A 23,441-nucleotide genomic window follows, 5' to 3' on the forward strand; every position below is an offset into this window, starting at 1 on the left:
TCAATTTTAAAATCTGTCTTGGACAGATTTTGATTACATCTAAGGAAGAAATTTTTACAATGAGGGTGGCGAGGCACTGGCACAGGTTGCCCAGAGAAGCTGTGGCTGTCCCATCCCTGGAAGTGTTCAAGGCCAGGTTGGATGAGGCTCTGAGCAACCTGCTGTAGTGGAGGGTGTCCCTGCCCATGGCAGGGGGGTTGGAACTGGATGATCTTTGAGATCCCTTCCAACCCAAACCATTCTATGGTTCTATGACTGACTGTAGAATTTATGTTTTGTCTCTTACTACATTTACACTAAAATAAAAAGGTAGAATCCTAAATGCATAGTGTAATTTAGGTCGGAAAATACCTCTGGAGGTCTCTTGTTCAAGTTTCCTGACAATTTATATCATGGCATGTTCCAAAAACATTTACAAATAGGTTACAAAGCATATGTAGCTACTGATGTTTTAAGCTACAGGCATGAGCAAGCCTGTTCAGAGATAATTAAAAACTGAACCACAGTGGGGAAAAAAAAGGCAGTTGTAAGCTGTATATTGATTATTCCAACCTCCATAACTTTTTTCCAAGCAAAAGGTGGTCTTGAATTACATTTAGAATTGGTTGAAAGGGCCTCCAGAGGTCTCCAGTTCAATCTTCCAACTGCAGCACGACTGTCACCAACAGTAAATCAGTGGTTTGGCTTAGATGAGGCTTGAAAACACCAAAGAATGGAGAATCTCCACTTCTCTAGGGACCTGTCTCAAGGCTGCACCACCCTCCTGCGAAACAAGTTTGTACCCATGTCCCACATGAATCTCCCAAACAGCAGCTCGTAACTGCTGCCTCTTTTTACATCATCTGCCACAAACAAGAAGACTTTGGCGCTCTCACCCTTTTAAGCATCCTTCAAATCATTGCAGGCAGGTACCAGATCTCCTGTTAGCCTCCTCTTCTCCAGACCAAACAAGCTCAGCTTCCTCAAACTTCCTTTACAGGACATGTGCTCTAGGCTCCTACCTTGTTAGCACCAATTAGTAACATGCAAGATTTAAAAATGTAACCATAAAATAAGTCCAGTAAGATTTATTTTAGCCGTTTAGAAAGTTGTGGCTTTTGCTTTTGAGTTTTAATATAATAAATGGTTTCAGAAATTAAGCAACTTATTTGAGGTTAAACATTTTAAAAGCAGCACCCCTCCATTCTTTCAACCCCAGAATCGTGAAAGAGTTGGCTGAGGAGTCTTGTGATAACCCAAAATGTTACTAAATAAGCAGAATCCTAGAAAACAGCCCTGCTGAGGGCTGGGCCACTTCAGTCACCATCTTCCTTCACTCTATAAAGCAGTGTTGGGAGCTCTAAAGCTTCCTGCCTCTGCTGTCCTCTCCCCATTCAGCATCTTGTCATGCTCACATCCTCAACTTGTCACTGTCAGAACAGAAAACAACCACTTTATCAGGTCAAGAAGCACCAGTTTGCTCAACTCAACAGAATGCGAGTGGGTGTTTGGTGTTTCTTTTTCAGAAAAAAAACCACAAAGAACACCAAAACATCCAGGCCAATAAAACATCCAGCAAAAAGAGACAAAGAATGGCATTCCTGACTGTTCTTATTTCCTCTTTTCTCCTTTCAGGGAAACTGTTTTTCTTCCATTTTTTTCCAGTGCAACCCCAACAAGTTGAAGCCCTTTCAACAGCTCCTTCCCAGGCAGCCCCAGCACCTCCAGCCACCAGGCTCTCCTAGGGCTCCTGACATGCTGCACTGCAGGTCCAACCTCTGCACCTGGGAAGCAGAACCTCCTTCAGAAGAGGGAAAGGAGCAGCAGCAAATTTACTCCAGATTCATTGCACTGTCTGCTACTAACCATTTAATGCTCCCCGGATCCATCCCATCTGTGCCACAGGCTAGCAGCCACACAGGTCAGCAGCAATGAACTACAGCTGTTCTTTGCTCATATGAAAGAAATTAGGGTGTTTTTTGTTTACAGGCACATCACATTTCCTGAAAATCTTTCTAACATCTCAGTCATCCAGCCTTAATACTTTCCCTTATGCACATTCATCTCAACTGACCACCTTCCAGTCATGCAGTTTTAAGCACATCATCTGTTGCAAATGCATTGTAACACACTCACTAGCTTTAAATGTTTGAACTTGTAACATGAATTAACACCATCATGAGGTTCAACTCAACCAGTGTTTCCTCACTTGGAACATCTGAACTGCAAAGCCACAGCTCCGCTCCCACAAGCCATCCATTCCTACCGAGCGCACTACGGTCCAAGCAAAAGAATCTGCACTGGTATTCACCTTCAGGAGCGCTTGCAGGACCAAGGCCAAAATATGACACGCCTGTTTTGCCTTAGGAGGGGAGGTGGGTTGGTACAGGATCTACAGATGGATGGACTTTACAACTGTTTATATCTACACTAAGAACTTAATCAATAGGATCGATTTTTAACCCCAGGTTGTAAAGTTCACATCGCACTGTGTGTTTTTCCAACTAATTAAACCCTGGGTACATTCGTTACATATAAACACCCTTCCCTCTCACAAAAAACTTGCATTTTTACTAGCTTAAGACAACACTGGGAGTAAAAGCAGAGCAGGCAGGAACTTAACCAAGCACTGCTGAGAGTGCTGGGCTCAGATCAGCACCTCCTCCTGTGAGCTGATGACATGGGATGGCTGGACTGGCGGTCCCCCAAGCACTACTCTGCTACAAGTTACCTTTTCTCCGTTCTCCCGGTAACACAGCTCTCCCTGGTCCCATTTATTCTGTTCCAGAGCTTCTGAAGACAGTTCGTCTTCTTCCTCCTCTTCCAAAATATCTGAAAGGTCAGAGCTACGGTTGTGCTCCGCAAAAAGGGTCAGCTGTCGTCTTCCCATTTCAGACATTTTTTCTTCTTGCTATCGAAAAGCAAAACAGATTTCCTCAGTCCTTCTCAGGCACTCTATTTCAGCAGTTAAGTCACATTTTACCTACACACACAGCTGAAGTGTGGCAGGAAGTAAACTGTGCAGCACCCAATGCAGCAATCAGCACGTGTGTGCACACTTGCACGGACACACAAAACTGGCAGACACGTTTTATAGCCTACAGAAGAACAGTCCTGCATAAGGCTGTAAAACCAAGACATGTCAGATACAACCCACATACCTCCACGGACACAGAAATTCAACCAAGGTTAAACAAACCTCTCTCTTCACTCTGGACATTTCTTTCATCACCTCCTTGCCAGCGGACAACCTCAGGAACTCCTGGCAGCTGCTCCCACCCGTGCTTGTGTCTCGGAAGGTGCCCTCTGTCCCCTCAGCCTGGCTAGGGGAGGGCAGAGGCTCTGGGTTCAAGTGCTTCTCTTTCACCTCTTTCTCTCTTTCAGTGCTGGGACCTTTCAATGACTCTTCCACAGAGCATGCGTGGCAGGTCTCCACGCGTATCTTGAGACTACTGTTAGACAGGCTTTCCAGCTCTGGTGCTTTGGTTACAGATTGCTCCATCTGCAAAACAAACCAAAAAAGAGTCAACACAACCAATGAAACCTAGGGGAGATACCATGCAATATTTGTGCACCAAACAGACGAACACTATGCATTCTGTGCTGTTGGCATATGAAGATTTTGGGAAGCAATTTGCAGCTGGGAAGGTTGGCCAGCCCCGGAACAAACCCCTCGCTGCCGTTAGATCCAAGTAGACTCACGGTCTTTCCACTGCTGCAGCTCTGGCCACCACACGTAGCTCATATAAGCCACAGAAGCGTATCGGCAATAACCAGTTTTAAAGCAGCAAGAAGAGCTCAAGCTATACAATAAGGTCAGTTCCCACTCCCGTGTGCCAGAGGAATGTCCTACACACCAGCCTGCAGGTTGGCTTGAGCTGGAGGTGATGACACTACCCCAGCACTTCCTGGAGCTGGTAAGGGCTGTGAAGAAAAGTGGAATTAATGACAAAGAATATACACAGAGAGTACAACTGCACAGACTCATGGTTAGGTCACCTAACTGGATTACAGAAATTTTAAATTTCTGTCTGTTTTTCAGTCAGGTGTTTAAGAAAATCTCTAGGAGATGGAGGAGTGGAACCCCAGGAATGAGGTGGGTAAGGCAGGTCGGCCTTCGTCAACCACCCTCTTCTCTAACCCTCACTCTACAATAAGGCACTTTTCACTGTACTCTGATCAGGACAAAGAATCCACAGCTCCCCTTAAGTCTTGAGCTTAGACTTAGGATTGAGGACCAAACTGGCCAATGGAGCAGTCCACACCATGCAACATCATGTCCAGGATATGGATGAGGGCTGACTGGAAAAAAGGGCTCTAGCTCTTCCAGGAACTCTCTTTGGAGAGCTCTCTTGGACTCTCGGAGTGCTATTCTCTCCCTCTCACTCTCTTTTCAGGCCTCTTGCTTGTCCAAGATTGCAGTGTCAGAACTTAGAATCATAGAATCATAGAATGGTTAGGGCTGAAAGGGACCTTCAAAGGTCATCTAGTCCAACCCCCCTGCAAGGAACACGGATATCAAAACTTATTTGTTTTGGAATTATTTACTGGGATGGGACAGGTGTTGGTCATCGAGTGGTGAGCAATTACACTGTGCATCACTTGTTTGTATATATTATTAGCATTAGGCATATATATTATTATTATCATTATTACTTTAAATGCTATATTATTATTATTATTATATTGTACTCATCTCAACCCATGGGTCTCCTTCCCTTTTCCCTTTTAATTCTCTTCCCCATTCCCCAAGGGTGGGGGACAGTGAGTGAGCAGCTGTGTGGCATTTAGCTGCCAGCCAGGCTAAACCACGACAACGTCCCCTGGGCTCAGGCAAAAACCAGACAGGTCTAGATCTCATGTTTATTGTGACAGCTAGGATCCTTCTGCCCTGTTTCTCTTTGTTGACAGTCAAATGAAGACACACATCTCAAGCAAGAAGGACGATTTGCATCCTGGAAGCACCCATTTCGCTCCACTGACTACAAAGGAGGAAAAACGACCCACCCATGTGTAGCCATCTACACTAGACATTTAAATGAGGGCAAATGAATCTCAACAATTGACCTGAGGTGCAGTGAGCAGCAAATGACCAGAGGCTCAATGATGATTGAAATTTTGGACTCAACAGCTCGATTCTTTTGTGTACTTACCTGGCCTTTGGTCGTGGGCCCATACAGTTGCTGATGCTCTGGCAATTATCAGAATTCTTCCTCTCTTTTGTCTAACTCTGAGTCTTTGCAAGCTCACACTGCCATGATTAATAAAGTCATGCTGAATTTCAGAGTTTGAAGCACTCCCAAGTTCCTGACATCAAAGGTCAGAATGGCAAAAAGATCCCTTTTCTGGATATAATGTACGACACACCAACAGGACCCACCTGCCTCTTCTCACGGAGTGAGCACCTTATAGATCATTTACCTGTTTTCTTATGGGGCTCTCAGACGTTTCACCACTGTCCTAAAAAACTCCTGAAAGCACTTATCCATCCTACAGGATTCCAAACACCTGATGCCATGACAGCTTTGCCAGTTCTTCTCCAGATATGGCTACCTGTGCAGTCCACTAAAGTGCCCCGTTGTTGCCTTGCACAAGCCCACTAAACTGAAGAAGACCCAAGTCAGAGAGCACAGAAATGCCAGACTAACACTGACATCATCAGCAGGAACATCCTTTTCACCTTCAATCTCTGACAAATTCTTGCTTTCCTGACTCTATTTCTCACCTGCTTGCACCCGTGTGATGAAGCGGTGAGCCTCATCTGCCCTTCCAGGTACACGACAGCAGCGAAAACTCCCTGCTGGTTTGCCAATCACTGGATGATGGCCCGAAGGCAACAGTGTGTCACAGAAAGATGCTCAGTGGCATTTTGTTCCATTCCCCTAAACGATCTGTCCTCCTCCCCAGCACAGGCGGTACTGGTCAGGGGCTGTAGGCACTTACCTGCACCTCCGTTGCTTCACCCAGGCCTTGTAACTCTGCTCCCCGCGAAGGGACAGGCTCCGTGCTCTCACTGGGGAGCACTGTGCTCCCAGCTTGCTGAGGAGGCACAGTCAGGCATTTCTTGTCTCGTGCAGCATCCGAACCCTGTGGGGAAGTGCCTAAAACCTGCACCAAGGAAGCACTGGGAGAGCAGAGGTGTGGTGATGAAGAGGTTTCCTCTGGCAGAGATCGCGCCGAGCCATCGTGGCTGGAGGAGAGATCAGTCAATTTGGCATCTGAGCTTTCAGTGGGAACTTTTTGTCGAAGCAGGAGCGCAGCCGTTTGGTGCGTGGGTGGGCTACGTGCAGGCAGAGAGCCCCTGGGTTCTCCACGGGGCAGTCTAGAGGTAAAAGTGGTGGAACCAGCAGAATCCAAAGGTGAAGAGCGGTGAGAGGCTCGCAGCAAGACTGAGGAAATCTGGGCTGGAACTGAATCCACCGACTCCCCATACAGAGACATCGTTCTCACGGAAACCTCCCGACACACCTGGAACATCTGAAGCTGAGACAAGTCTACCAGGACACTCCCAGCTGTTGGAGAAGTAACTTCTATGGCCTGCAAGCAAAAAAGCAGGGAGCAATTATTTATTGTGCAAGGCTCAGCTCTTCTAAGAATGACAATTCCTGAACCTAAAGTTAAGGACAGACCCCAAAGCTCTTGACAGCAAGCGTGCAGGATTCCCACCCTTCTGCACAGTATCAGGGAAGACTGAACAGTAAAGAGAATGTGTTACCAGAACCATTTAAGAAACTGGATATTCTATAAAAACACCTATATTCCTTCCTACTCCAGGTTTTAACTGTCCTTGTTCCCTATGCTTTAAAACCCATCCCTTTTTTTTGGCCTGCCTTTTGTCTGCCTTCCCAGACTCCTCCTCTTTTGACCTATGTAGAGGAAAAAGCACTTCCATGATAAAAGAGCAATCACAAAACACAGCATCGCTGTTTTGCAATGTGCTCCTTTAAACAGCTGTGGCTTGCCTCTCCCATGGCCAACGGCACAACATCATGTATGCAGAAGACCACAGGCCACTTTTCATATAGAATATCCTTGGAGGTTCTTTACCACTATCCATAAAGGACCCTGGGGTGTTTGTACACCTCTCCCTTCACCTGTTCCTAACTTAAGAAAGGGCTGGAGAACTACACCTTACTACTCATAGTCCAGAGACAAGCCTCAAGTGGTGGCAAGGTTGTGCACTTCTTTCTGTCCATGCCCTGTGGACTCATTGCTCGTTGAGCTCATTGCTTCTCCAAGGATCAAGCTAGTGCCTAGGGTGAGTCAGAGGAGGCTGACACTAATTGTCCTGTTTTGCTAGTGAAGGGTCCTGCCACAGAAGCTTTCCTAGGTTAGTTATATCAAGAACGTGTCAAAAACCAGGCCAGATGTCTTTTTTGGTGTGCATCAGTCAAAATAAACAGCCCAAGCATTGTCCCTTCTCTGATATCATTCCCTTCCAGGCCAAGGACTGTCATTGCCTCCTCATGGCATGCTTACTGGATCAAGATTTTTGAAGCCTTTTTCATATTTCTCAATATTTTATCACATATTTTCAATTTTTCCATGTTTTCTACCTTCTCCATTTTTTGTCACTATTCATTTCCTGCATGGAGAACATGGGAAGATCTGCTTTTGAAAAGTGGCATTTTTTTAACCGCTCTTCATTTTAAACAAACCACAACTTTTGGGTATAACACCACCGACAGAGATGAGCTTATTTGCTATCTTTCCCGAGGCTTATTAGTACCACATGGTGAGGCAGGGTCATTACATCTCCTCCCCACCCGTGTTTCAGACGGACACACCAGAAACGTGGCAGAAGGAAGACACTGTAATACCAGCATTAAAAATATCCAGGAAAGATAGTCAATGGCAAGGAATCACTCCGATGCGCTGAAGAGCTTAGAAGCACATCAACAAACTAAGCACTCTAAGGAGGAATGAGGAATCTCCTGCTGATGCCAGCATGAAACACTGTTCAGCCATCATGGTTGCATTCTGCTGTTACTGTGTCTCCTACTCAGGATCCCACAAGTCTGGATCAGCCATATGTTACCAGCCTGCAGCTGAGCTGGGCCCCACGCACCACGCTGATGACGTATTACTTACAAAAGTCCTCTCCCGCTAAAAAAATAAAAAATAAAAAATAAAAAATGTTTCCTCGCTTTTCAGAGCACGGCCTTGTCTTCCTTTTACTTTACCTCTCACAAATACCCAAAGTACTGCTCAGTCCTGGCTAGGTCACCGGAGCACCTCAGTGACATTAACGTTCACCACGTCACGGCTGATGGGTACAATCACAAGCTGCTTTCCAGGTCTTGAGGTTCTGCAACTACCCACTACTCCTGCACCAGCCTCCAGCCACCCACCTGCACACATGCCAGCCTGGCACAGCGTCAGCACCGTACCTTCTGCCCATCCGCATACACCGCGTAACCGGTGACTCGAACTCCATTGGAAGATCCTTCGGCATCAATGGTGACAGGTAGCCAGCTGATAACAAGGATACCTGGTGAGGGACCGGCTTCTACCTGGACATCCAAAGGAGCATCAGGCGTACCTGCGAGAGACCAAACAGATTTTCCTCTTGCTTATCTTGCTACAGCATAAAGCTAAACTAAACCCTGTTCAAAGAGAAAACTCCCACGTCAGACTCGCCGCTGCAGAACCACACTAGAACAGCCACGCGAGTCTTGGGAAACGATAGACTGAACCAGAAAAAATAAGGTGCTCTTGCTCTGTGAAAGCTTTAATGCACAGAAACCAGAGCTTTGCAAAAGTAGCTGAGGCCAAGATGCAGCAACCCTTAGAGCAAGGTCATGGCACACCAGATCTTCCATGCCCTGAGAGGCATGCTGTTCAAATCAGCACAGGGGATGTCTTCCCACAGCAAATGAAAACAAAAGAGATAATACATTTTTTAAATAAAGGAAGAAAAACATTAAGACAAAACAGGACAGCATGTCAGGCTTTGGGACCTAACGACCCTCACTTCCCTTCACCCCAAGGCTTCACAGCAAAGTCACGACAGAGCGCACTGCTCCAAGCACTCCATGCACACTGGCAACGGGCATGACTGCTCTGATACCTGCTAGTGGGGTAGTGAAGTGTATCACAGCTGAGTTCTGCTCCTGCCCCTCTGGGACCTCTTCCCAAGGTGTTTTCAAGGGCCGGGCCTCCAGCTTGGCAACATACTGAGTGCTCGGCTGCAGGTTGCTGAAGGTGTACCAGTAGACCCCAGGTTTGGTTATGTCACATTCCTCCCCATTGAGATACACCGCGTGGTTGTAACTGCTGTTGCAGGGAAGCCACGTGACCTCTGCTGACGTGGCAGTGACGCTTCTGACTTTCAGCATAGTCGGTGCCACGCAAAAATCTTGCCCCACCAAGAAAGTGCATCGCAGTTTATCAGAACTGCCTTGCTCTGTCACGCTCTGCACAGACACACGGTAAGCCTTTGTCTTTAAATCCAGCTTTTCAATCACTGCTTTGGTCTGAAAGCCACTCTTCACGTTTTGACGTAGCTCTTCATCCACGTAGATGTTGTAGCTCTGTATGTCTGGGCAGCCAGCTGGCAAAAGCGGTGGTTCCCAGCCTACAACTATGCTTCTGGCAAGCTGCTTGATCAAAGTCAATTTTCTTGGGTAAGGCACTGCTGTGTGACTAACAGGTTCCTCCTGGTCTCCTTCTGCTCTACTGGCCAATGGACTGATGCTACTCTCTTCAATGGAGAAATCACTCTTATCTCCACTGCTGGTGCTTGCACTGACAAAACTTTTCTCCTGGTATGAACTATGGGTGAGATCATTCAGCTCTGAAGGCAGAAACGTCATGAGGTCATCATCTGAAACTCGCTCAACAAAATTGGAGGGGACCAGCCCTCGACGGCCATCCATCAGCTCCCCTAAACAAAAAACAGGAAACCTGTTACCACTGCACCTACCGTTCAGCCTTCCAACCCATCTGTGAAGACAATGTGACAACGTCTATGGTAGGTCATAACTGCACTGCAGTCAGGAACAAAACACAAACCTCTGGGAGGTTATTCCTGGCAAAGTGTCCTGCATTTCCTAAGGCTGCCCTAGATCCTAATGGTCATAGTAAGAAGACTCATTGCTCCACACGTTCCAGAGCCAACTAACTAGAAAGTTGTTGTGCTTAACTACCTTAAGGGTTTTTCCTTCTTCATTATCCTACTGTTCCTCATCACAGCTCTTTCACTAACTTAAGTGTCTTTTTCTAGCCTTCCCAAACTATGCAGATGGATGATTTCACGTCTTCTCCCAGCCATACAGGTTTGGGTTTTGTAGTACTTCCTCAAGAAAGTCCATCTTTTCGGCTCTGGCCTTCTTTTTAGTTCCCTCCTTTGTTATGCTACGTTCTGTAACAAAGACATCCCAAAAGGGCCCACGGGGATGACTGATACCACAGCACTCTCGGTACGTGCAAGAACCATCAAATCACAGTCAAAGGAGCAGTGCGTAGGGATTGCACTTACTTTCCCCTTTCAACCTCTACCTACAGCAAATCAATTGAAAGCAGGGAAAGCAGAAAACGTTAGTAAAGAATAACCTTTTTATTCTTTAAACAATAAACAAACAAACAAATAAATAAATAAATACATGAGAAGCTTGGAAATAGAAAGAAAGAGCCAAAACAGTCAAAGAGCAAGCAGTGCAACATGGCATGCATTTGCCTCAGCTCTTGCAAAGCACCTCAGTAAATTGGGATCCTTCATCATGTTTTGTAAGTGAGCTCCACAAAGAAGCTTCGTTACAAATTTACAGTCCACAATTCTTGGTTTCAATTCCATCTGCCCATTAGTCAACCAGGATTATATTTTCAAAGATGCCAAAAGAGAAACACACTGCTTACACCCTACTCTGCCAAAAGAGCAAGAGGTAATCGAGACCATCAACCAGTTACGGTATCTGGCTCAATGAGCAGCCACTGGAAGGAGTGAAACAGACCATCTGCAGAAGGGGCCCAGGGCTGAACACGTTCCTCTCCACAGCTAGGGAACAACCATATGGGAATGAAACCTGGAGCTCTGCTGAAAGCAGTGGCAAAATTCCCACTGAAATCACTAGACCAGGATTTCATGGTTTAACTTAATTGAATCATGACATAAATAAATCCTTTTCCAACAGAATCTGCTCTTTCCTCTAACAAACTCTCTTTGGGCAGAAAACCTTTATTTGGAGGTTTAAAGATCCACTAAATTCTTCTCTTTTTTTTTTTTTTAAAGAGATCAACTCTCCACAGCAGTTCTGTCACATTTCATTCTACTAAAACACACCTTCAAAGAAGCCATCTTCATCCATGTCTCCATAGATGTAAATATATTCTCCAGCAGTCAGCGGAAGCTCTGCCTCTGGATTTTCATTAGGTCCATCAAAAGGATTGTAGCTGAAATATTTACAATATCCAGACTTACTTTGTATAGAAACTTTCATAGCAACACATCCACGCTGTGATGTTACATCACCTTACAATTCACTGGGACTGCATCCAGTTTTTGCAACCAGCAAATTCCACAGACAAAGGTTAAGATTCTAGTTTACAGTTTATATATAACTAATAATATATTGCTCCATGTTCAAATAGCAGCTAGGAAAGATTTTCTGAGTAGCAGAACAGCTGTCTTGTGACGTCTAAAGGAACAGGTCAGAGTCACTCAAGAAAGTAGGGAACTATGCGATATCCTGTCTAACCTCATAGACCACAAGAAATGACCCAGTACCTGTATCGAGCTAAGAACACCTGGAGCTTTGCAGGGCCTTGGCTGCCAGGCTCTGGCATTAGAGAGATGCTGTCAACATCCAGTTCTTCCATTTCACTTGCAGTGTCCACCTGAAAACATTAAAGATGAATGATGTAATATGGCCCAAATCAGGGTGAAGGAACACTCAAGGAGTTCGAACTTCAGTGAACAAGTTGTCTAAGCTCATGTATGGTGCCAGTCCGGCCACTGGGCTAAGGACCATCTCAAAGAATGACTTTTAAGGTGAAGAAGTAGTAATAAGAGGCAGCAACTCCAAGTTGCAGATTCAGAGGTTCCAGTAGAACCTCTACCTTTAGAGTAGCTCATTTGGAAAAACTCCTCGCCCAAGTGGGTGATGCAACCGTGGGACAGGTTCTCGCTGAGGTGGGGGATCTCCATTCTTGAAGAACTTAGAATCCTCAGCTAGGCAAAGCCATGGCCACACTGATCCAGTGTTGGTGACAGTCCTGTTAGAGATTCTGGAGGCCCCTTCCACCCTATCTATCCATAACTCAATGTATTCATTTCTTGCTAACTCTAAATGGCAGTTGACCCTGGGTGCAACACAAACAGTAATCTGAACAAAGGAGACTTTATAGCACTAATAGATGTCTAAGTCTCTAAGCATTTTTGTTCAGGCAGTTCCCCTCCAGCACCAGTAAATACTTTAATATAATGTTTATGTACTTTCAGATCATTAGATAAAACTTTGTTTGGAACTGGGAAGGCCATCTAGTCCAAACAGCTGGCTCTGATAACAGCCAGTAGCATATGCTGAAGGAAAGCATACAAGAGAGAGGGCAAGCACGATACTCATCTTCCTGGTGTAGCCTCTCACTTCCCAGCGATCCGCTACTGGACTTACGGACTTCCTAAGCTGGAGGCTGCACACTGAATGCATTTGGTGGCTACTGGTCAAATCACCTTTGAGAAATTTGTCTCAGTCTTTTTGATCCCATTGACATCCTGGAATTTTACATGCAGTGGCAATAAGTTATGTAATGCAATCATATTTTTTTGAAGAAATACACTTCACTTGTATTTGTTTGAAATAGTGCCAACGAACCAATTCAAGTTGCCTTTTTAAAGCAGACCTCAAGGCAAATGTATTATTGATGAAGACCCATCACAGGCATCAGAACACAAAGCAGGTATTTTTTCTAGTATATGAACTGCCAAAGTTAATCTCTGAAAGAGTTCAGAGCATGTTCTCAAGGTGCATACTTTCACAGCACTACTTTACCCCAATTGTCACATCAAGTGATGTACAGCAGAGAGTATAAAAGCCTGCTTAAGTGAACCCTACAATACTACACAACAGCTTCTCGGGAGGAGAAGCAACAACCATCTGAGATCTTGGTGACACAAACAAGTAAAACCTATTTATTTCAACCCTCTGCTAGCTCAAACTCAGCATCTTTTCATGGTTTCTTTCGCCAAGTAAAATTTCAATACCTAAAAGCACCAGCAAAGAAGTTCAAGCCCCTCATCCACAGCTCAAGCCCAAAGAGAGTCTGGACGCAGTTCCTCAGCATGTTAAAAATAACAGTTTGTAGGCTTTGCATGTTTTAACAGTGGCCGAGACATCATATGGAAGCTTAGCAAGAGCTTTTTCACTCTGCCCACCAGCTGACCTCCCCACTCCGCTCCTTCTGCAAGCTCTGCACTCTGCCCAGCCAGTTGTTTCCTTCCTGGAGTACAGCAATGTGTTCAAATGAGCATTACAGACACAAGCATTCAAGGCCTTTTCAATTTTTTCCTACAGCTTTTCTCTTGTTTTCCCCCCCATTTTCTGCAGGCAGCCAGGAGGGGATGAATGCACCACTACTGGTGCTCCCAGCAATGCATTTATTCGCTCGTGGCTGGAAAGCGCAGGCCACAGAGACAACTCCCATACTGACCTCTGGAGTTGGGCAGGATTTTGGACTATTCTGCATGGATTCTGATTTTGAGGAGTTTGACTGAGATTCCACTTTTTTGGCTTGTTTCTGAGAACAGGTACCAGCAACTGGGGAGCCAACAGTGGCATCAGGCACCCGCTGCGACGACACCAACTCATCGGTCTCTTCATTGTGAACCTTCTTTGCACTCTGGTGAGTGAGCAAGGCAGGAACAGTCGACTCTGCAATAAAATAACCTGTCCATTACTTTTAGCCACAGGCTGAATACAAGATCAGCAATGAGCATCACAGTGAGCAAACGCCCTTTAGAGTAGCTCAAATCTCTAAAAATATGACTCATTTAACAGTGCAACAGACTGGACACCCTGGGCTCTCCTTGGGCCAAGTTCTCCTTATGAACACAAAATGAGCCAGAAGTATTTACAAGAGAGAAAGACAGAAATCCAAAAGCTAACTAAACATTTGCATTATTTCCTTTACACTTTGCCATTTACACAAATAACAACTCATTTGTCAAAACACTTGCAGGCATCTCCAGCAATTACCCTTCTCCCAGTGGGGCTGTGGGGTAGAGCTGCACAGAGCAAGAGGAAGCTCAGAAGTCACCAGCGTAGACGTGAGAAGGTCAATTTTTCCTGTTTGAAGCCGGAATTGTTTGAGTTCCTGAGACAGGAGGCTGAACTGCTCTGTCTGACTGCGACACTGGTCTTCTAGATCTTTCACCCGGGCCTGACAGGAGAAACACAAAATGAGGCACAAACCCATACCAAAACCACCAGTGAGGCTCCAAACAGCATTTGCCTTTGCTGTGTCTTTTCAGTGGGTCTCAGACGCCAAGAACCTAAAGGTGTGCCCTGCCCAGGAATGGTCAATAGGAACTGGCAGCTCCACACCTATGGCATCTTTGAAAACCTGAGACTCACCATCTATTAAGAGACTGACTGCAAGATGAATTAGGAATTATTCCTGAAATGCCAGGTCTGAATGTCAATATCCTACCCAATCTGCACAAGATTAGATCAAGTCAAAGATAAATAAGTCTTGAAAAGATAAAGACCAAAAAGTTTTTGCATGTTTATTGGAGCATTTACATCACATCTCCAAAAGAAATTTACCTACTAGTGCTCTATCTTGTCCATCACTCCAGAGGCTCCAGCAAGCTCCCAAAACCTTACCCTGGCCTACCCACTATTCTGGGCAGGACTTCAGATTGTCTCTCCAGATCTTGGCTCCTCCAGGCACTAGGAAGGGCAGAGAGCATCAATACCCTGGCCCACGCCACAGAACAATTCTTCCATGTGGGCAGCCCACATGCTTTGCCACCAGGTCCTACAGGAATGACTTGCTCCAGGAAAATGCTGAGTACAAGAAAGCTACATCTCAGCAAGATGAGACACAGGGGAGCCTTGGGGAAATACTATGGAGAGGAAAGGACACATTCTTACTAAAGAATCATTTGTTTGTATTTTCTAGTATTCTCTTTCTACCACCTCCACACCTTCCTCTTCCAAAATATTGCTGAGTTCTGGCTGTCCTTAAACATACCCACATACTCCCTAGTTGTAGGTACATCAATTCCCAGGAAAATGCAACCGCTCCTCCTTTCCCTCTTCTTCCTCTTCCACTGTGCAACAGTTTACTCTGGCTTCTTAGACAGATATCCTGCACAGACCCTGCTCATCCACTTCAGGTAATAAGTAAAGAAAAAGCACTAGTGCTGGATGGGAATACATTATCTAATCAGCAGTTCTTTAACTGAGTTAGTGCCGAAAATATTTTATTTGGCATCAGTGCATCTGGCTGAGGTGCAGGCTCTGCCTTGCAAGAGATGACATTTTTTCTTTTTTCTCTTTGGGCTGAGATCACACCAGGCTTTGTAGTCGCTCATCTCATCATTTTGCATAGGTAAGCTGCACCAAAACAGATGACTACCTTGTGCTCTTCAAAATTTTCCATTCTACAAAATGTTTTTGAAGTCTGTTTTTCTCCTTCCAACTCAAAAAAAAAAAAAATCATGCCTTGTGAGACACAAAGTCTGGGTTTTAGGCAGCTCTAAAAATAACACATCTGACCTGGAAAAAGCTTTCTTTCTGGTCTCAGAGCACTGCAAAAATCTTTCAAGCCTTACCATGCGCGTGCATTTTCATTTTATTGTGGCATATCTGTTTCAAACACGTCAGTTTATCACTTGTTTCCTTCACAACTAGCTAGGAGCTCTCCATCTTTTAGGGGAGCCTGGGGAAGTCTCTGAAGTCTGGCAAGAAGCAACTGTCTCTGAATTGAAAGAAATTATCGGATGCTGTGAGCAACTTCCAGAAGCATCTGCATTCTCCACTTGCTCAGCTGCAACTCTCTGTTCACCAAGTCATGTTGAACAGAATTCCTCTGCCATCACAAGGGTTCGATTTACTTACAGTTAAGATTTTTCACATAAATGCATCTTCCCTATGCATTACATCTTATTAGAGAAAACAAACCATGAACAGCAAAACCAGTTGGACTGGATCAAAGTAGGGCTTCCTCTAGACCAACATCTGTCCCCGAGTCCACCTTGGGGACACAACCTACAACAAGAGACAGAACGACTGCAGGACCAGAGAGAGTTTTCCTGTCTTGTCTGGAGACCTGTTCCAGCAGATGCATCTGGATATTGTGGTTAATAGCACCATAGCAGTACCTTGGTTCCATAAATCTATTCATCACAATTTAATCCATTTTTATTGGTGGCCAAGCCAGTAGCTTGGATAATCCCCAGTTTAATTCTGAGATACCTAATTACTCAGGTGTCTTTTAGATCTTGTGTTATTCAAAGCAACGTACAAACATCCCGTAAGCGTTACTGCCACATCATACACAACGCGCACTTCTAGCAGACTACTTGCAGAGATTCACACACAGCTGGGCAAGCAGCAAGTTTCCAGGGCAGTGCTAGGAGGCAGGGAGATAAGGAAGAGGAGTCTAAGGACATGGCCAGGAGCTCTGGGGAACCAGGAGGAATCAAGCCCCAGACACAGAAGAAAGAGCAGACTTGCGTCTATGCCCAACCCAAAACGGGGAGAAAGAGGAGCCACACACTGAGATGGAGTAGCATGATTACCAGAGGAGGCTGCGAGAGCAGGGAGCAGAGCTTGGTGGGGTCAGTCTAACCACCAATTTGGGAATTTACTCTGATTCTCCACGTGAAGCTGGAGCCAACCACCACCAGCTCAGCCCTGTCCTCTTACACACTCTCCTTCTTGGCTGCTCTATTACACTTCTACAGATGAAGTTCCCCATCCAGATCGCCCTTGTTACCTTTCTCCATACTTCTGCTATACGTTTTTGAGATCAGAGAATCATGATTTTGCTAGAAGGGAACTCTACAGGTCTGCAGTCCACACTCCCACTCAAAGCAGAGCTAACATCAAAGGTGCTACTTCTACAGCATGGGGGCATACCCTAATAATGTCCTTGGGCTGTTCCCAATCCCTTTCCTAAAAGTTCCCAACACTGTACTTGCCTTTTTGATCAGATCTATGAATTGAACTGGCATTTAAAAAAACTCCACCCTACCTCAAAGATTGCATTTCCTGCCACAACAGGTAATTCGGAGCCCACCACTGTGTGTGTTCACTCACAGCTGCGTCTCCTCCGTGCACAGGCCTTTCCACAGTCAGTTAACCTCCCTGATATTCATGACATCTTCTCACACCTGAAGGTGTCTGCTGAAAGCAGTATTCTATTTGGTACAAACCCCATCACTTCCATATAAGCCTTCTTTCCAAATCTTTTGTGAATAGGCTGGCTAGCAGAGCTCCCAGGCTGTAACTTCATTAGTTACTACCTCTTCCATGAAAACTATTATTCGCAAGCTCCAACCAACTATCCTTGCCATCTTCCAACCAACAGGCCAGCAGGACCTGCCTTTTTCTCCATGACACTTTCATTTGCAATGGTATCACTACTGCTTTTGGGTTTTGAAGGAAACACTTTGCTCTTGGACTGCAAGTAGTTCCCAAAAGACTTTTAAATGCATGTGACACATGGAGAAGGTGTGCAGTTGGACAATTCTAAAAATCTGGAAATGCAAAAAAAAAAAGCTCCTAATTCTAACTGGCATTTAAACAGAAAGCAGCTGCTCCATCAAACTCAGTGGTAGCTCCTTTAATAACATTTATTTCTTGGAGGTGACACTCTTGCAGTCTTTTCCAGAGTATAGTTAAAACAACAATATTGAACAACTGTCAAAGTCAGGACAGAGGAGAAAAATGTCCTGTTTGACAGGATTATAGCAGTACCTGCATGCAATCCAAAGTACTCTGGTGGCAAGAAGAAAAGCAAAAAGAGATATAAAACCACATCAGCAGTTACACTAGCCAAAAATCAGCAATCTGCCAAAGACAATCCAACCCTTAGTTTGAATGAAATTGTTTTCTCACTGACTTACAGTGTCTGCCTTGTTCCATACGGAGATTCCCACCTCATTCCCACAAGCATCTGCTTGCTAAACAAAAGCCAAATCCCACATATGAAACACATGAATAAGACAACCGTGTACTTTTTGAAGGCCTCCAAATCACAATATGCTTTGAGCCAAATCACAATATGCTTTGAGTGTCAGTGCTACATTTTCCCATCAGTTTCCAACCACCCATAAAATCAACAGAAGGGACACTTTGTGTCCAGACTTTTCCCCAGGTCTGAGATCAAGGAGTGCTGGGAATCAAGGCACGGCTCAGAACCTGGCTTTGATTTGATTTCAAGCAGCTAACAACCTGCTCAGTCATGCACCCGCTCCTAGGTCAGAGAAAACAAGAAAAGTTAAGCTCTGTTCACCATATTTCCCGAGATATTTCACAAGAGTCTACACTGGATTCCTGAAATCAAGCTGTCATCTTTTGCATCTATGCAGTGCAACAGGCAGTTGAGAATCTCGTCTCACAAACTTTGGAACCACTACTGAACCCCTCCATTCCCATGACCATAACCCTCAAGGTTTTCTATCTAAGCTGAGACAGTCCTTCTATCCATGGCATTTCTGCACACAGAAACCATCTCATACCTCTACTCACTCCCATTACTGCCCCATCATGGAACTACAGCAGCTCTAGAGATCACCTAGTCCAATTCCCTCAGATCAAAGCAGGGTTGGCTAGAGCAGGTTGCTGAGAGCTTTGTCTAGTTGAGTTTTGAACATCTCCAAGGAGGGAGACTCCACATATGACAATCATATGATCGAACTCTTGCAACAAGGAAACGGACCACACTCGTTCTTCATTAATACTACATCAAAAAGCAATCAATTTACACATGTAAATATTACAATATGCAGTGTAGGCACTCCAAATCCCTTAATTTTGCCCTACACTGACCTTCTGGAGTGACTATGATTACAGTTAAGTCATTTAAATGACTGTTGCTCCATATTAAACTAGCTTCTAATGACAATTTCTCTTTCATTGGTCCACCTGGTGTCACTGACTTATAAAGCATCTCTGTACCCGTAACATAAAAGCAAGACTATTTAACTGATGAGGTCCTTGCAGAAGAACATGACCAGCCTCTCAAACACAGAAAAAAATGACTGTCCCTTTCTTCCATTGCACAGGTAGAAGTCTAGTTTAAACCTAAGCAGCTTCTCCAATCCTTCAGTGAATTAGTTCAGAAAACATTTGGCAAGCATCAAACTTTTCTTCCCTTAAAGGCTTCTAAGAAGCCAGCTAAATACTGACCGATCCAAAAGAAGCACCCATACCAGCTCTGATCCTGTCTCTGCAGCCAAAAACTGATGTCCCAGAAAGGACATGGAAATGGAGCAACACATAATGTCACATTCCCATGATATTCACCCAGCCTGCAACAATTTCAACCCCATCCAGTACAGCCCAGCACTCTCGAGCTCTCCAGTTCAGATACAGGTCAGGCCCTCTTCAAAGGAGATGCTACCTGCAGCCATGGAGCAATCTCCTCCATCAAGGACACTTACCAACTCACTCAACTGTCCTGGGCTCCTAACAGCCACAGAGCTGCTGCACAGCAGAGGACACAGGCAATTCAGCCTGTATGTCACCACCACAGAGAGGGCCATGGCCTCATTAGCATGGGATCCCACTGCCCAGGTGTTGTACAGCGAGCCATCCTGCTTGGTCTCAGATGTTTTAGTGCCCAGAAAACCTCAGCAGACTAAGAGAGCAGAAGCTGCCCCATTTGCCATCACACATAACCCAACTCTCTGGCAGCTGCTAAATCACTACATCAAGTCCCAGAGTTTGGTGCTTTGTCTTCGCAGCTCCAGAAATCCATAGCCAAGGTTTTCTCCAAAGTCATCCTGATAAACACTGAGATAATGCAAATCCAATCTAAAACAGTATCACATCTGCCAGGCTGCACCATTACACTGTCTGCCACCACAGCAAACCGTGTTCTGCGTGGATGTCAGAGCACTCGCACAGCTGGACCCAGCCCACCTAACAGGACAAGGGAGCTGCCTCAAACTTCATCACTCGTTATGCTCAGGGAAAGGTCACATTCCTCCTTTTTTTTTTTCCCCTAATGAAGAGCACGGAGCACATAAACACAAAAGAAATTTCAAATCACATAAACACAAGTATTCTTTCTGCCTGCAGATGATCCTGGAAAATGGAACAGGCAGATCTGAGGTTGCTTACTTAATGCATCCCTGAAAGAGTTGTTAGGTTACTTCATTTGGACTGTGCCCATCTGAAGACTGAGTAGACCAGGACTTGCTCCTCAAACTTTGACCCCAGGGACTACTCTGCCAGCACAACCAATACTTGTTCATGTTGCATCTGATCAAGACGTCAAAGCGTTTTGCTCAAGAAGCAACAAAACCCAGAGCATCAAGAAAGCTGACATTAAGAACAAAAGACACCAAAATCTGCAGCCACTAATCCATCTTGTTTTCTTCTGTCTTACCTCTAGAAGCTGTACTGCTCCTTCATGTTCTCTTTTTGCCTCTGCCTGCGCCTAAGAAGAAATAAGAAATGGAGTAAATAAGAAAGCAGCCTACCTAAGTTCACTTTGACTATGATCACCACCTTGATAGTCCATTAGAGATTTAAAACACTGTACAGACTGAAAGCATCCTTGGTCTTTGGACAAACAGCAGTGAGAGATGAGAACTGCCATTCATAAAAAAAGCCCCTCGCTTTGCTCAGGTACTAGAGTTTGCCCGGACGCAGACACTCTTCCCTGGTTTACTTCACCTTGTAAACTCACATATACTTCTTCCATACACCACACTTCCAAGGAAACGAGGTGCAGGAGTCCCACCACTTTCCAGGGATTCAGAGAGTAAAATGCCCATCCTCTCACATGCTGCATACCTGCTGCAACCGTCTGACTTCCTCTTGCTTCTCCTGCAGGACTAGCAGCGCTTCCTTGTGCTCGACTTCCAGCTGCTGCCTTCGCTCAGCCACATTTCTCATGTGCTGTGGAACAATTCACAGACAGCTGAAGGGTGACATTACTGAAATACTGTCCTGTGTCCTATCATGGGCCACAAAGTCAAAACATGGCCTGTATTTCATGTCATCATTAAACAGAGGAGAAAGTCAGAAACTCTTACCGCAAGCCAGAGCAACACAATCAAAGAAAATCCTTAAATAATGACAGCCACCTTATTTCCCCTCCCACCCAAAGCCCTGCAGCAGCCTTTCTAAAGCACCTCTGCCCACTTTGGAAGGTCATGCTCCACGATCTCACAGAATTCCCAAAGGAAGCAGAGACACAAAAGAAAGGACAAAAACAACAAAGGGACAACATGTGCCCTCCAAAAGCAGTACTAAGTGTCAGGACAGTCCTGCCAGCCACGTGGATCTTACTGACCTTCAGCACCTGCTCTAGATTCTCCAGCTTGGTTTGGAGTCCTTGATTCGTCTGAATTACTGAATCCCGTTCCCTAGTAACCAAAACAACCTGCAATTTCAGGTCAGCATTCTCAGATTCAACCTGAAGAGAAACGGTTTTCAATTAGCACAAGCAGCCACAGGTGTTCCTTGCATAAATAACAGAAGACTATTTCTGTATCTCAACAGGTTGTTTTGCAGACCTGCTTTCTACCTGTAAGGATACCACAGTCATAAACCTCCTCTCCCTCTGGCTTGCACTCAAAAAAATACACGTGCCTTTGTATCAACCCTCAATGTGATGAACACTTCATTTGCACATACTGTTTCTCCCACTAGACTCATTTCCCCTCCTCTTTTGCAGGGAAGAAGGGACTGGGATATGAACAGGTTACATACTGAAGAGATATAAAAAAAAGTGCAAAGGTCTGGAAGCTTTTTTAATCCTAGATGGTAGGATTAAACACAGAGAACAGCACAGAAAGACATGGTGGCCTGCTGAAATCGTGTTTACCTCCTCCACTTACTACAGGAAGTTCCACCAGCACATTGTGGTTCTAGAGTGCACTATGGCTCGATGACTATTAGCAATGCAGATTATCAAGCAAAGACAAGCACTTCCACTTAGAACAAAGAGTTATTAAACATGTGGGAAGTCTTATGCATGGTGGCAACATGACGACTCTTAAGACTGACATACAGGACAGACAAGTGGCTTTCTAAATCTTGTGCATCACATTTGTCCAGAGAAGCAGCTCTGTTCCACGGGAACAGAAACCCATTGAGGATCTTCACTGGAGTACCAACTCTCCTACTGTTCTCAAATACAACAACATTTTCCTAGAATACAACTCTCTGAGGTGCAGTGAACCTCCCCTGAAATCCACTCTGCAAACTGAACAATGCAAGTATCCTGCCTTTGTCCCGAAACCTGAAGCTTTTTGGTTTTCCAGCTGGCAAGGGCAGCTCTGGATTGCAGGGGTGGCCTTCTCCCCTGCCTCATCATCAGCCACTAAAACCTCTCTTCAATGACGACAAAAAAAAAAAGTCAGGTAACCGAAGACCACATGCTTGCACCACTTGCAGTGATCGGTTGTGCTCTACCACCACTCTGACCAGTGCACACTGCTCCCGACCAACCACTGGCCATCTTTGGTTACTAACTCATTAATGAGTTACAACAGGTAAACCAAGTATGAACTTAAGTAAGGACAAAGCATCTCACTCAAGCCTTGGGAAACTCTGTAATAAAAATGGGGCAGAAAACTGCTCTGCTTGCAGTGACCATGGGGTGCACAGGACAGAGAGGTACACGAAAGAGCACACGACCATTACTCAGCTGGCAAGCTGAAAATCCCGCATGCTAGCAAGTTCTTCTCAGCAGAACTTTAGGGACACTAACACTCCATCTGACAAACACAGATACAGCTTTTTACCTGTCCTGCCCATCCAGCCTTCTCATTCAGCTGCAAGTTCTCTTCAGCCAGTCGTGCATTTTCACTTTGTACCTCCTGCAGCTGGATCTCCTGTTCAGAAACAGCATGTGTTACTACACCAAGGACCTCAAACTAACTCCCCCAAATTATTCTCCAGAGCAGCTTTGCTGCTCCTGTTAACTGATGCTGCAGGATGCTGGTGGGATGCTGCTTGAGGGGTGGAAGGCAACAGCGTGCAGCACTGCTCAAGCAGGTACCAGCCCTGTGTCAGATGATGTTTTAAGGTTCTTTTCCATTTACGTAGTCTCAAAGCCCAGAATGAGAAAGACTTTTCCTTGTCTACTTCACAGCTCCCATGTATATTTATATACTGCTGTTCAGAACTCCATCCCCACCTACAATTTCACTGTTGGTTCAAGATCAGTCTTGACAAATTTCAGCTAAGGAAGAAAAATTATTTGGAAGAATAATGCTAAAGAGAGTTCTAGACTTCAAACTCAAGAGTTTTAAGCAGCTGACTCTAGTCTGAAAC

General features: G+C 45.1%; 1 protein-coding gene across 3 annotated transcripts in view; it reads right to left on the bottom strand.

The window, feature by feature from the left end:
• TSPOAP1 (TSPO associated protein 1) overlaps window positions 1-23,441 on the bottom strand; it is a 71,031-nt gene that overhangs the window by 18,317 nt on the left and 29,273 nt on the right. Inside the window, exons 8-21 of one of the 3 annotated variants that reach the window (XM_086624421.1) lie at window positions 22,910-22,999; window positions 21,454-21,576; window positions 20,952-21,056; window positions 20,542-20,592; window positions 17,904-17,924; window positions 14,172-14,355; window positions 13,627-13,847; window positions 11,705-11,814; window positions 11,261-11,370; window positions 9,050-9,865; window positions 8,370-8,521; window positions 5,923-6,516; window positions 3,179-3,481; window positions 2,711-2,890 (exon numbers count right to left, since the gene is read on the bottom strand). In XM_086624421.1, coding sequence (XP_086480547.1) covers window positions 2,711-2,890; window positions 3,179-3,481; window positions 5,923-6,516; window positions 8,370-8,521; window positions 9,050-9,865; window positions 11,261-11,370; window positions 11,705-11,814; window positions 13,627-13,847; window positions 14,172-14,355; window positions 17,904-17,924; window positions 20,542-20,592; window positions 20,952-21,056; window positions 21,454-21,576; window positions 22,910-22,999 — 3,060 coding nt within the window. Of the gene's footprint in view, window positions 1-2,710; window positions 2,891-3,178; window positions 3,482-5,922; window positions 6,517-8,369; window positions 8,522-9,049; window positions 9,866-11,260; window positions 11,371-11,704; window positions 11,815-13,626; window positions 13,863-14,171; window positions 14,356-17,903; window positions 17,925-20,541; window positions 20,593-20,951; window positions 21,057-21,453; window positions 21,577-22,909; window positions 23,000-23,441 lie in introns of all 3 variants that reach the window. The other 2 variants (XM_086624422.1, XM_086624420.1) reach the window with 2 other exon arrangements.

This window comes from Tauraco erythrolophus, chromosome 21 (assembly GCF_009769465.1).
Source record: "Tauraco erythrolophus isolate bTauEry1 chromosome 21, bTauEry1.pri, whole genome shotgun sequence".
Lineage (NCBI taxonomy): Eukaryota > Metazoa > Chordata > Aves > Musophagiformes > Musophagidae > Tauraco > Tauraco erythrolophus.